The 15,499-nt window shown below is 37.3% G+C and overlaps 1 protein-coding gene across 2 annotated transcripts in view; it reads right to left on the reverse strand.

Moving 5' to 3' along the window:
* LOC135710314 (general odorant-binding protein 56a-like) overlaps positions 1–14,379 on the reverse strand; it is a 409,005-nt gene extending 394,626 nt beyond the window's left edge. Inside the window, exons 1-2 of one of the 2 annotated variants that reach the window (XM_065232836.1) lie at positions 14,301–14,379; positions 13,875–14,230 (exon numbers count right to left, since the gene is read on the reverse strand). In XM_065232836.1, the coding sequence (XP_065088908.1) occupies positions 13,883–14,230; positions 14,301–14,351 (399 nt within the window). In that variant the 5' untranslated portion in view covers positions 14,352–14,379 and the 3' untranslated portion in view covers positions 13,875–13,882. Of the gene's footprint in view, positions 1–13,817; positions 14,231–14,300 lie in introns of those variants that run through there. The other variant, XM_065232835.1, reaches the window with a different exon arrangement.
* Between the last annotated feature and the right edge of the window lie 1,120 nt (positions 14,380–15,499).

Below are 15,499 nucleotides of genomic sequence, written 5' to 3' on the forward strand. Positions count from 1 at the left end.
ACTTTCATAGATATAATACTAGGAATGCGGTTGAAATATTAACACCACATTTCTTGACTTGTGCTTCACAAAATTAATTATATTTTAAAGGAATAAATGTTTTCAATTCGATGCCTAGACATTAGACTGATGCAAAATTTTAAATTTTCACTCCACAGTGCTCAAACGGCTTCAAATAAGGTCCTGATTAGCCTCCCAAAATTTAAACTCATTTGGTAAGAAACTGACTTGGCACAAATCATTTGAAGTTTATATGGAAATTACTATGGGAAAACCAAACTTTTTGTTCATTGTCTTCTACCCATTTTCCATATTGCTTTTTCGAAAAGTTCTATAACTATTCTTACTTATTTTTTCCAAGCAATAACTTTGCGGAAAATCGGTTTTTCAGCTAAATGTCAAATTAAAAAGTTATTAATTGCTTAAGAGATTGATAATCTTATGGCATGATCAAGCAGCTGTTCTGTTAGCTACACTGTATTCTGAAGTGTGACATAGTAGCCATGATATTTATGCTCTATTCTTCTCACCAGAAACACCAATGTTGCCTGCTGAACAGTTGAATGAGCATAATCATAAGACATCAGTGACTTGAATCATTAAAAATTTTTGTTCCGTGCATTTGATTGAAAAGTGGTTTTCAACAAAGTTGTAGCTGAGAAAATTTTCACATTTTATGATGTGTTTTTTAAAAGCACAGTGATGTGGTGAATTGTTAGATAGATATGAACAAAAACATTAGTTTTCCCATAGTAATTCCCATATAAACTTGAAATGGTTTGTGCCAAGTCAGTTTTTTACTAAAATAGTTCACGCAGGACCCAAATTGGAACCGTTTCATCTGTCGTTTGAATGTTGTGTCGAGATAATTTCCAACTCGAAAGATTTTCTGGACAGGATCGGTAATCGAACCAGTCACCAATAGCTTGGTAATATCGTGGATAAACTGACTAGGTTATCTGAGGTCCCAATTGTCGAGCCACTCTTCTGAATTTCAAATTATTCTATGCTTAATGGAATAAACATGTCAGAATTTATGATTTACTAGCTGAACCCCGTGCGAGCGTTGCTACACTCTAAACTAAATGAACGAAAATTTAATAGAATAGTTATGCAGAAATTTATGTTTCATTTGGGAGCAGAGAGAGGGGTCTCGAACCATCATAAAAACCTTCCCCGGCCCCAAAAACCCCTGCATACAAATTTTCACGCCGATCGGTTGCGTAGTTTCCGAGTCTATAAGGGTCAGACAGACAGACAGAAATTAATTTTCATATAAATAGATTTTTCTTTTTGGAGAATGCTAAGTTCATTTATGTTTAAATCTACCTTTTTCACAAAAAAAAAACATATGTAAGCTTGTACTGCGTTTTAAAATTCATGTATTGCGACTTGACCTCGATTTCAGTAAAATTCAAATAGCATGCACTCAATTACCTTTTACTTATTTTAACTTGTCTTATTTTGTCCTTATTAAGAATTAGTATTGCCATTTTAAATCCACCGTATTTTCCAACGATTTTTTGTCGTTGTTGGTGCAAGTAACACTAAATTTGGTTACTATTTGAGATCACACGATCAAAAATACGAACGACAAACAATTAACAATTACGTAAAAAATAATTGAGTGTATTCAAAGGGTTACTAAAATATGAGGCATTTCACTTAAATTGCTCGAACTACAGATATCGATATATCATGGATAATTGGTCTACCGGCTGCAAAGATTTTGAAAGAGAAGACAAATTTCCCGATGATTTATAATTATAGCCAGTACTTTAGAGATATGTTCTAACATTTCAAAATGTCTATCTTCCAAGTTGCGTAAGAATAATTTCAAAACGCAAACCGGTTGGACATTCATTAATATAATTTTTAAATTCATATTAAATAGAGAGCGGCTGGTTTTTAAAAAACAGGTTTTATGAGCTAACTTATCAAAAATGATGGGTAGATTTTAATTAAATTCATATTTTACTAAGAAATATGCAATTTAATTTCATTGTGCAAATCAAAACAAAACTATAGATTTGTTTTAAAGCAAGTTAAGAGCTTACACTCTTTACCAAAATTATGGACATTACTTCAGTTTTTTTTTTTTACAAAAAAAAAATATAAAAATCGAAGGGGAGTGGTTTTAGAAAATCAACGTTTTATATTTTTACTATGAATTTACTTTTTTCATACAGTGTATGTTTTTCTTAAAGCACAATTCCCTACAACTTTCTTTCGGATGTCATTTTGATCGGATCAATCATTTTCATGTTATGATTTTTTTGAAAAAATATCATCCATTTTTGAAGACGCCCTTTCAAAAGTTACTCTGAAGAAAAACATTATATTTAGATGGCTGAAAATGCTCATCAGGTACAGCTGGACTTTGTTAGGGCAGTAAATATATAAATTAATAAATTTATAAATTTAACTTGCTTTTCGCACCACAACACTTAATATCTGAACGTATTCGAACGATTACTTAACTGGTATGTGCGTGATGGGATAAACCTGGATAAACGGGTTTTTCGCTCCCTTTGGAATAACACGGTGTAGATAAAACAATTCACACGCACATAAGGATTAGACTGGCGATAATCTGGTCCGTGCCGTGGTAACACGGGCAGTGTTCCAAATGTTTTTCGGTACCGAGAGTAGATAGTCAAAATCATCCATCTGCACCAGTGTTGGCGAAATCCTCAATCAAATTATATTTTTCCGCTCTCATATAAAAATAGGAAATAGGCACAAGATATAATGCTTGATTTTGAATTTTACAAGATCCTTTGATAATGTGAGACTATTCACAACATTTCAAAATCAGAGACGACGTTTTATAAGAGACGCACAAAGACTGAAACCAAAATTTCCAATCGAGCCGCTGATCGCGATTCCAATCGAACAATGTAAATAAACACGAGAACTTTGCCACAAAAAGCATGGTATTGAGATTGAGGTTAAAATTCAAATTTTGAGGTTTAAATAATTATAATTTTGTTTGCGTATAAAAAGTATTAATCATCACTCAATTCTGGCCTATTATAATCTTTTACATAACCGGCGCCGGTGGTGTAGTGGTAAGGGAGACTACTTTCTCACCCCAATGGGTCTGGGTTCAATCCCAGCCGAGGTCGGTGGAATTTTTCTGAGGCATAAAAATCTCTGGTCATGTCTTCCTTCGGAAGAGAAGTAAAGCCGTTCATCCCGGACCATGTGTGTTTGAATGGGTGCAATATCCTACGCAGGTGTGGAAGCTGCCTTTCTGCACATTCAATTGCCGTCAATGGATGGCAATCGATGTCCATCGGTGATTGGCACTAGATTGCGGAACAGAGGCCGATGTTAAATAAAGGAAAAAAAGATAATCTTTTACATCATCATAAATTTAATTCTCTGTTCCTTCGTTCAAACACGCAAAAAATTCAAAAACAGGAACTGCCTTCGGTGCTGCTAATAGTTTCCAATTTTGATGCCGTGTATAAACCTAATTCTTAATTGAAATGTAACTGAAATATAATAAATCAGTCTAAAATCGACTTTAATCTAAACGACGACTTCATTACAAATATGGCAGATTACTTACGCCACATAATCGAGAGCTTTTCGACAAGTTTGACCGAAAGGAAGACGATAGAGTTGAACTTACCTTCTCTGACGATTCTGTTTTTGGGAAACAGGAAGAAACTGATATTTTGTAACGTTTTATACCCCGTTCTCATTACGCTCTATATCACGTGATATAGAGCGATTCATGATACAGAAACTACATTACCCAAGTAACAATTCAGCAGCTACTTGGCATCCACTCTGATTTATGATGACGGAAATAAACAAACCATTTAGTTTAAATACAGTATTTCAAAGTGTAAAACATTCCTGGTTAGTAATTCAGCTTATTACTGTTTTAAAAACCTTGTATATTCTGTCGAGAAAGTCGTTTAAAAAATAAATTTAAAGCAGCTCTTAATACCTCCATAAAACTGTTCTGTAAATCAATCATAAACTTCATAGGCGATTGTTTATTAATGCCTTGATAAAATACTCTACAAAGTTGTTCTGTCATTATAAAAGCAACCATAAAACAATTCGGTTTTAAATGAGAGTAAAGAGCATATAGTTATGCGCCAGAATCCCAGAATTATGCTGAGTACTAAGGTACAAAGTACTATCCGATATCACGCCACCGACCACACATCCGTTGTCACCAAGCCAGCGTCAGCAGATTTGGAGGAACGAGCACCACGCCGGACGTTTTTGCAGAACAAGCAGGTTTAGGTTTTAAATAGGCTTTGATAAGTAATCAATAAGTCAGTCTTATTTTGATTTTGAGTTAGTTAACAGCTAGTGAGTGTTTAATTATCGAGTTTAAGGTTAACAAGAGACAGTGAGTGCATGTAGTGTTAAAGTAAAGGAAAATAAATTTATTTTTTTATAATTAATCGAGTGTAACTCTCATATTTATATATTGTTGTTGTTAAGACTTGTTAAAGTATACCATAAAATCCCCAATTACTATGTTTCCAAATTGAACTCAAAAGTTGAATCCTCATAGTGAATAAAAACAATATTTATGACAAGGAAATCTCGAAGAGTAGACGAAGTAGGATGAAAAATTCAAGCGATGTTAACGACCGAGCATCTGGCGTTTGCATCACGTTCTGACCGGTGTTGACCGTCTCCTTTATGAAACAGTCTAAAAACAGACCAGCCTTCTCCAGATCGGACGAACGAAATAATTTGCATTTGTACCTACAGCAAACCGCTGGTTTCCGATTCATAGCAGTAATTTTATTCAGCGAAAGGTTCGAAATTTCACTCAAACGTACTTAATATCAAGTGCATAGTTTGATGGTGCACTTCGGGAATCATCCAGAAGAAGGGGATATTTTACGGAACAATTGAGCTTCCAGTTGTTGCGATATATGCGAAATGTTGCAAAACAGTTCCGCACATTTCCAATGATCGAACAACGCAACTTTGACGTTTAACTCTTTGCAGGCAACTTTGCCTCCATAAATGCTGCCATAAATATGAACGGGATATGATAGAGCAAAATGGCTTTAGATAAATACAATTCAGTCAGGAAGTTTTCTTCATAAAAGCTATTTTAAAACCTATTGAATTTGTTAGGGATTTCATTAAAGCAAAACTACTTTTTCACAAATGGCCCATGTGAACCAACTTTTAAGCCACCGCCATATTACAATTATTTAGTTTGATTTTTACAAACTTCGTTTTCAATGTGTGGTCAATTTAGAAATGAGCAGATATTTGAAAAACGATAATCATAAAACATATCTCGGCTAAGCTTAATGATCAATTTGAATAATTGATTTTTCTTCTCGATTAAAAATAATCACTCAGATCAACGTTTTCCGACGGCGGACTTATTTTTTTTTCGATGTTTTCAAGTACATTTCACATAAGATTTAATATGGCACCTACAACTTGGCCACTTTATGAAAACAATTTTAATAATTTTAAAAATTGAATAGGCTTTTTATATGATCAGTTTATATTTCAATTATATTTTAAAGATCGGATGGAATTTTTGCATCCTTTTCTATCTTGATTGATGATTTTTCTAGTGGATTCAGTAAGCGGCTAGGGAAATTGGCTTGAAAAAGGTTTTTATTGTTGCCAAATAGCTTTCATTGTAGCTTAAATAAGGGTTTCAAATGGTTCTCAATACGTTCGTCATACAACCTTTTGACAGTAATTCAATCTTGAAGAGCTAGGAAAATATACCCTTCAGAACCTTCTCCAGGATGGGCCAACTAGACAGATTCTAGTCTTAAAGAGGTTTTGGTGGATTCATCAATGGCAAAGTAGCCTTGACCAGGGTTTTATGAATGTTGTTTTATAGTAGCTTTGTATTACTTCATAAAACTTAAAATGTTAGTTGGGTACGTTCTATATTATGTGATATCCCATACAAAAGACCTGGCAATCTATACCACGAATAATGCTTGATATAGCTCACCTCATGTTCTGTACATAACATAAACCCGAAAAGCAGCTGGTAACCCGGCAGAGCTAACGGAGCTGGTCGGTATTTTTTGGTTACAAATGTCACTTTCCGTAAGGACCAAAACAAAAACTACAAGGGACAGCCCTCTGGGGTTGTACGCAAGGACTACGTGGACTTATATAATAAATGTTATTTGTTAACTGCCGTAGTAGCTTGTGTTTTGTGTAGGAATAGGAATTTGAGCAGGGTTCTTTCTGTGTATACTCTTTAGCATGACTATGATTGCCCTGACAAGAACCTTTTAATATGAATTTTAGTTGGGACATGTCCAGAAATTCAACTCTTTTGGAAAATTTTGGAGGCCCTGAAAAGGTAGTACAGGCTTAAAGCCTTTGGAAGATGATGATGACGTGATCTTACTGGATCAGTAAAACGGACCGGAAAATCTAATAATCACTCGCAAGAGTCTCGACCCGTCTGCTGCTGGACGGGGATTGAACTGGTGTCTGCGACAGGTTGGAAGGCCTCAGAATATCAGTGTCCACCCAGCAAAAGCTCCTCCCCTTTTTAGTTTTTCTCGTTAAACTCCTTCTCTCAACTTGTAAATCTTAGCCTTTAGCAGAAAGACGCTTAACACTTTTTTCGGTGAATTTATGATCCTGTTTCACGTCATGGTTCTTCTCTTTGCCTGCTCAGATAAAATAGTACTTTTATTTATTTTCTCTACTGCGCTAAATCAAACGGGTTGAAATAAGAAGGGATGTCGGTTACGCGCTCGAATAATTGAAAATTCGATAAATATTTAATCGAGTGGCTGAAAATATCATTACGATTAATTGTTAATCTTCTGATCCGAACAAGCGTCGTAGAAATGCGGAGCTGAGTGAGTCTAACTCGAGCGAAACCAATCCACCGAAAAGGGTTGCTCTCGATTCTGATAGAGGAAATGCATCTCAAGCGAAGTCCTCGGTACAGTCAAGGCTGGACACAGCTAGAAGAGGAGATGTTAGACAATCGTCTACTCCTAAGCAGGCCACTAATGTCTCCAATAAAGCATCTTATAGCGAGGTATTAAACTCTATCAGGATTGGAATTTTGCCCGATGGTTATCCTCATGTAGAACTTACAACACAACAATTAGTTGCTACCCAAAAGGCAATACTAAGAAAAGTAGCAGAGCAAAGGAAGGAAAAAACCAAACCAAAGTTTGGCAATTGCTTTTTCAGACCAGGGCATATGATCATCATTTGTAAAAACCAGGATACGGTTGACTGGTTGAAGGCTATAACTCCCAGCATTAAGCCATGGGAAGAAGCATGCCTCATTGCAATTGAAGAAAAAGACATACCTAGGCCGGAAATTTTACTGGGTTTCTTCCCACGAAGTGTAGAGGACACAAATGAGGATACCCTTGCCTTCGTGGAAAGCCAAAATGAAGGATTAATGGTTGACGCTTGGAAGATCCTTAAAAGATACTTGTCTTGACTGTTGATGCTGTTTCCATGGAGACTTTAGAAAAATGCGATTTCACTTTGGATTATAAATTCGGAGTTGCTTATCTAAGAAAAAAATCCTCAAGAAAATCAGGAAATAATGAGGAATCACAACAACTCGGTGGCAAAAAGGAAAAGGGCGATTCAGAACAGTCCAATACAAGTTCTAGAATTCACGAAATTTTCGAGGATGCTGAGATGCGTGAGACAAATCAACGAGGTACAGAAGCTAGCGGCATCACTAACAGTGAACCTGATGAAAGCTGCAATGCTACTGCAAATGTTGAGGGATGTTTTCACAATGCTCATGAGTGTCCTCAAGAAAGTAGTGGAACAAAGAATATTGGAAATTCTGCGTTGCCCGCCTTATGCTTGAATAAAGATGATCGTCTTGGACATCGACCGAAACTAGAATAAAGGCAGTTAGAAATGCCCTTCAAGATATATCAAGCTCACAAAAATGACTGGAACAAGCATTAAGTTTATACAAGAAAACCTTTATCACGCAAAGGCAGCTTCAGCTATTCTCAGCAAAACATTTATCAAAGGAAAACTGGATGTAGCCTTACTTCAAGAGCCTTGGACTTATAAAAGCAGGATCTTAGGAATGCCTACACAACCGTGTAAGTTAATATATGACAATTCTCAGCTCATGCCAAGAGCTGCAATTCTTGTCAATATTAATGCCAAAATTACACCAATTACAGAATTCATCAATAGAGATATTGCTGCAGTTTCACTAGAGGTGCTAACGACAAAAGGAAAAACGATGCTCTCCGTGGCATCCGCATATTTTCCTGGCGATATTGAAGATGCACCTCCTCCAGAAGTTGCAGCGTTCGTCTCTCATTGCAGAAACCAAAATAAGGCTTTTATCATCGGATGTGATGCAAACGCCCATCATACGATATGGAGCAGCTCCGGAATCAACAAAAGGGGTGAGTGTCTATTTGATTTCATTTCACAACATAATATTGACATATGTAACAAAGGGAACTCCCCGACATTTGTTAATGCGATAAGGGAAGAAGTTTTGGACCTTACTCTTTGTAGTTCAATACTTTCTGATCGAATAGTAAATTGGCATGTATCAGACGAAATTTCTTATCTGATCATAAACAAATTATGTTTGAATTTAAGGCTAATGATATACTGAAGGAGGTTTATAAAGATCCTCGTAAAACAAACTGGGAACTATATAGCACAATTATGAAGAGTCAACATGAACCCATTTTCAATAATATTGATACCATTACAAAGCTAGAAAAGTTGCTAATGACTTAATAACTAACATGAATCAGGCTTACAATGCCAGTTATCCTACAAAGGAGCGCTCGACTAATAGAGATGTTTCCTGGTGGAATGATCGATTAGAAAAATTACGGAAAAAAGCTAGGAAACTATTCAACCGTGCAAAATTTACTTCAAACTGGTCTCAATATAAAGAGGCGTTAACTGAATATAACAGAGAAATAAGAAGATCCAAGCGGAAAGATTGGAGACACATGTGTGAAAACATAGAAAACACTCCTGAAACTGCAAGACTTCAAAAAGTTCTCTCAAAAGATCATCCTAACGGTCTTGGAACTCTCAAAAAGACTGACGGACATTTTACTGAAAACTCAAAAGAAACTCTGGAACTGATGATGCAAACCCATTATCCAGGGTCCCTTCCTACTGATGATCAACTACAAAATCATGATTGCATGCAAAATGCCACATCTTCAGGCCGTGGTGAACGTGATAGATCTACCGAAACAAATGTTTCACTATGTGGGCTAGAAATGTCAAATGAAGAGGCTGAAAACTTTGCCATTAGAATATTTACAAACTCAATAATTGAATGGGCGATAGATTCTTTTAGTTCTTTCAAATCCCCTGGCCCAGATGGAATTTTTCCAGCACATATTCAAAATTGTAAATCTATAATAATTCCTGTTTTAGTTAAATTGTTCATGTCTAGTTTCTTATTGAGATACAACCCAAAAAAATGGAGACAAGTCCGAGTGGTATTCATACCAAAGGTGAACAAAAGAGATAAATCTTCATCAAAATCATTTAGACCAATAAGCCTGTCATCAATATTTTTGAAATTAATGGAAAAACTCATAGATGAATATGTCAAATCAGAAATACTTCTTAATAAACCATTATGTAAAGGGTGATACGGTCAAAATTTGGTCAATATCAACTTGACGTATTGCTTTCAATTTTGCATTTAAAAAACCTGAACACCCCTCATTTTGAAGGTGTGTGTGTGTGTAGAATGTTGCTCCTATTTTGATTTTGGAATTCACTCTTCAGTTGTCAAAATGCCGTCCAAGCAAGAAGAGCAGCGTATCAAAATTTTGCTCGCGCATCGCGAAAATCCGAGCTACTCGCACGCAAAGTTGGCAAAATCGCTAAAAGTTGCCAAATCAACCGTTACAAATGTAATTAAAGTGTTTGGGGAACGTTTGTCGACAGCCAGGAAGTCTGGATCGGGGGGAAATCGAAAACCGGAAGCCGCTGAGACGACAAAGAGAGTTGCCGGTAGTTTCAAGCGAAACCCTAACCTCTCTCTCCGAGATGCCGCAAATAAGCTGGGTGTATCGTCTACAACCGTGCATCGAGCCAAGAAACGAGCCGGACTATCGACTTACAAGAAGGTAGTGACTCCAAATCGCGATGATAAACAAAATACGACGGCCAAAGCGCGATCCCGGAGGCTGTACACGACGATGCTGACGAAGATTGACTGCGTGGTAATGGACGACGAAACCTACGTCAAAGCCGACTACAAGCAGCTTCCGGGACAGGAGTTTTATACGGCAAAAGGAAGGGGAAAGGTAGCAGATGTTTTCAAGCACATAAAACTGTCAAAGTTCGCAAAGAAATATCTGGTTTGGCAAGCCATCTGTACCTGTGGCTTGAAAAGCAGCATTTTCATAGCTTCCGGGACTGTCAACCAAGAAATTTACGTGAAAGAGAGTTTGAATAAACGTCTGCTGCCTTTCCTGAAGAAACACGGTTGTTCCGTACTGTTTTGGCCGGATTTGGCATCTTGCCATTACGGTAAAAAGGCCATGGAGTGGTACGCCGCCAACAACGTGCAGGTGGTTCCCAAGGACAAGAACCCTCCCAACACGCCAGAGCTCCGCCCAATTGAGAAATACTGGGCTATTGTCAAGCGGAACCTAAAGAAGACCAAAAAAACTGCTAAAGGCGAGCAGCAGTTCAAGGCAAACTGGCTTTCTGCGGCGAAGAAGGTGGACATGTCATCCGCAAACCCAATTATGTCATCCGCAAACCCAATTATTTCGAATCCTTGGTGCTTTAGTTTTATAAGAAGGTCATCAACAACTAGGGACCACAGAAGGGGAGAAAGAACACCTCCTTGAGGACAGCCTTTTACAGCTGTTACTTTCACTACTGAATCTCCTAGATTAGCTGATATTTCTCTTTTGGATAGCATTTCTACAACCCAGTTGATTATGTTTTTATTAAAACCACGATTTCTCATGGCGCTTATCATCGACGTGAAAGATGCATTATCAAATGCACCTTCAATATGAAGAAACGTTGCTAGTAGAATGTCCTTAGCCGCAAAGGATTTTTCTATTTTATTAATAAGTGTATGAAGAGCTGTTATTGTTGACTTGCCTGACTGGTAAGCAAACCCGTGGAAAATTCGATAAAGTTGTTTCCGAAAGAATGCAAAAAGCATTAAAATTCACACTGTCGTGGTGCAAAGATGAGGGATTGAATATCAATCCTACAAAAACAACTATTGTACCTTTTACTAAAAGACGTAAAATCTCTATCAATGATCTTAAACTAGGAGACGTAAAGCTGTCCCTATCTTTAGAAGTAAAGTTTTTAGGAGTAGCTTTAGATAGTAAACTCTGCTGGAACAAACATATTGATCAACAAATAGGAAAGCAGGGTGCCTTCCATTCATTTTGACTAAAAAAATGTTTTAGAAAATTATGGAATAATAAGATATTATGGTGGTATTTTGTATGCGTAAGGAACAAGAAAAGATTTTAAAGTTTGTGTTTGACACATAAAACCTGCAAATTTAGCTTTGACAGAGCCACAATGAGCGATTTTCTGTTCGCCTCTTCGCGAAGAGTGAAGAGCGAAGAGTGGGTGAGATAAATAACAAAATCGCTTATTGCCACTCTCATGCAGCATCATTGGCTGGTATTATGTGTCAAACACAAACTCCACAATCTTTTCTTGTTGCTTACACAAACAAAATATTATAATAATATCTTATTATTCCATAATTTCATAAAACATTTTTTATAGCCAAAATGAATGGAAGGAACCCTGAGGAAAAGCAACAAATGCTTTTTGGACCTGCAAAAGAACGTTTGGAAAAAAATGGGGTCTGAAGCCAAATATGATACACTGGATATACTCGGCTATAGTTAAACCCAGGATTACCTACGCCTCACTTATATGGTGGCCGAACTAAGCAACAAACGGCACAAGTCAAACTAAACAAGCTACAAAGGCTTGCTACTATTTCCATAACTGGAGCAATGCGTAGTACTCCCTCTACAGCCTTGGATGCTTTACTCAATATCCTTCCTCTTCATCAATTTATTCAACTGGATGCAGAGAAAAGTGCTCTAAGGCTCAAACGGTCCATGAATTTCTTCGATGGAGATCTTATTGGACATTTGAGCATTCTAAAAGAGTTTAAGATAAGTCCATTAATATTGATGAACGAAGATTGCATGCTAAAGCGACATTATTTCAACCATAATTTCCAAGTTCCTGGTGTGACTCGCGTTGACTGGGATGCAGGAAGACTGAATATTAGTCCTGGATCATTAATCTTTTATACAGATGGCTCGAAACAAGATAATATGGTCGGGGCTGGTATTACCGGCCCTGGGGTTAACTTTTCGGTGTCCATGGGAAATTGGCCGACAGTATTTCAAGCTGAAATATATGCCATCTTAGAATGTGCAGCGATTTGTATAAAAAGAAACTATAAAAATGCGAATATATGCATTTGTTCAGATAGTCAAGCGGCGCTGAATGCTTTGAAATCAAAAACTTACACGTCAAAACTGGTGTGGGAATGTACTAAACTATTACAGCAACTGTCCTGTCGAAATACGGTTAACCTTTATTGGGTTCCTGGTCATTGTGGAATCGAAGGAAACGAAAAAGCTGATCAATTGGCAAAAATAGGGTCATCCACGAAATTCATCGGTCCTGAACCATTCTTTGGACTTTCTTTTTGTGCTTTAAAAATGGAGCTAAAAAACTGGGAAAAAACAAAGGTACAGTACAACTGGACCAGTACCTTAAATTCTCGGCAATCTAAACGTTTTATAAAGCTGAACGCTTTTCATACACAAAAGTTACTTAATCTTTCAAAAAAAGATTTGAGTACATACACTGGTTTGATAACAGGACACTGTTTTTGTAAATATCACCTGAAAATCATTGGTAAACTTCATGAAGATAAATGTCGCTTTTGTAACTTAAAGAGTGAAAGCTCTGAACATTTGCTGTGTGACTGTGTTGCACTATTTCATAAACGATGCAGATATCTTGATAAGGGTCTGATGAGACCTTGGGAAATCTGGGCTGCTGCTCCCAATCAGGTAATAAATTTCATAAGGAATGTATTACCTGCTTGGGATGATTGCTTACAACAGTAGTGGTAGTTACTCAAACAATAGTGGCTTACCGCTACGTTATGGCATAATTAAAAAGAGGATACACCACAATAGATCAAATTAATGGTCGCGGTGGTATTATGTCCCCAACATAGGAAAAAAAAAAAAATTTAATCGAATAATTGAACCACTAGATAGCCATCGTTTCAGGAATCTAAGCATAATTGAAAGATGTTTGCTAGTCAACATGTATGTACTATCCAGATTATCGAAAAATGGCAAATCAATCAAGGTACGCATGTCGCCTTCGGGGGGCACCGTTCAGTACGGGAGAGTTTACGACCCACCACTAGAAGTCACGGATAATGATCTATCGTTGGTGCTGGGGAATAAGGCGATGTGAAGCATGTCATTCTGGAAAAAATCCCTGCCGCCTTGTGCCTCAATATGTTGACAGTTGCACGGGGAATTTACATATACGTAAAAAATGAGATTCCAGACTCTCTGCATTTCCTCATTTGCAAGGGATATTCTACCAAGTGAACAAAAACAATTAGATTCCCCACAAGAAAAGCCACCGATCAGTATTATTCCTGTATGGTACCATCTGGTTTGTTTGCCAATTAGATCAAGGATAATTTCGGTCAGGCTCAGAAAGTTGACAACTGTGTTTCACGATTTATTAGGAACAGATCTAATGGAGAGAACAGAACTAGTTTTCAATATATACTCATAATAATTCATCGATATATTATCTTCATGTAGCCAGATCATTTCCTTTCCGTTTATCACCCACCCATTTAGATCAAACTAGCTCTGTTGGCGATGTAGCACTGCAACAGCGTGAATGAACGTTCACAAGCGTTGGCACCGCTGTTGTTCCTGCACCTTTGAACCACTTCTTCGGCCTTGGCACGGTCGTATTCATTGGACAACTTTTCGGTAACGTATGCCTCCTGCATTGTTCCTTCAGAATCGACAACTCCGGCACCCTGGAAGAAGCACTGTACGAAGCATCTGGTCGTTTCGTCAGCATTGGATGTATCTCCATTGCGAAGACGCTGGACGGATTCCTCCGAGGTGCCAGTCTGATCCATGCACTTTCTAGCCAACTGGCGGGCAGCTTCTTTCTGTTCCTCAGTGACGGCCTGGAAGAGGTGAAAATTACAATCAATATCAGTTCAATGGACAAAAAATGGTTTCTTCGTTTTAACAAACCATGCACCCGGCAACCAGGGCAAGGGAAATGATGGCAACGAAGGATTTCATTTTTAGTTTCAGTTTGTTTTCACGCTGAAATGACACTGGTTGACTGATGATATATCGGTGCGCAGAAGTTATTTTTATAGTACCATGAATCGTCCGATAATTGTTTGATAGTTGCCACCTGAGGTTAATCATCATGTGCAAATTGTTCGTTCATTGTTCGGCCGCTGACAATTAAAGTGAAACACTTTGATTAATTTTAAGTGACGGTCGTTATCGCTAACCAACACAAAGCGTGTGGTAGTTAAATAACTATTCGCAATAATCGGTAAACTTTAGTTAGTTAAATTATTAATAAGAATGAGTGGAGAACATTTAATTAATCAATGCTGATTGAAACTAGTGAAGTTTGGATTGATCCCTTCCAAAACAAGTAAACCAATTAATGATTAAGCATGTTCACACCTACTTGAGAAGATTTGAAGGATTAATATTTTTAACACAAAACTACACCGTGGCAGTTCAAATACCGTCTAAATTCGGTCTCTTGCTCAGTAAATAATGATTTAAAAAAAATTGCGTTATGGCAAATTGATAACCTGTACGTTTGACATTTGTCATGACCCAACATCTAAAGTGCCCAGTCCAGTTTGATTCAATTTACGTCAGCAAAGTATCTTCCACTAACGCCGGTCTACTCGGAATTCAATTTGCCTGTAAACTTTAAATCGTTTGATCTACTTAGGAACTTGCTACTCTTCAACAACACCGGGTGATGAAAGTTTTCGGGCACACTAGAAATGGAAAAAAAAAACTTTCCCTCCAGGCCTCTCCAACTGAATCAGTGCCGGTTGGTTTCTCGTCGAAAGTTTTCTTTTCATTTAAATCCTGCGATCTACCTTTGGGTCCGTTTCAACTTTGAGTTCAAGTTTATAAGGCAAAAGAAGACAAACCCTCTATTGAGAAAGCTGGTAAATGAAATTCGGAAGCTGCCAACGCAAATTGGAATTTTCATTCTTCCAGAAAGGAGAAATCTACTCAGAAGTCATGCTCGCGTCGGAGAATTGATGGAACTGTTTGCTCTGTAGAGGCTACCCACCTGAATCAAACTCATCAAGTGGAAAAGTTTTTTTTTTCCACTCGATCCTTTCAAAGCGGATATCAAACATTTCCCGCGAAAAGCTGCTTTTTCTTGGACCTTGTTTGTTCAT

Source organism: Ochlerotatus camptorhynchus, unplaced genomic scaffold (assembly GCF_037179485.1).
Source record: "Ochlerotatus camptorhynchus isolate MF236.1 unplaced genomic scaffold, CSIRO-AGI_Acam_v1.1 ptg000378l, whole genome shotgun sequence".
NCBI classification, from domain to species: Eukaryota; Metazoa; Arthropoda; class Insecta; order Diptera; family Culicidae; genus Ochlerotatus; species Ochlerotatus camptorhynchus.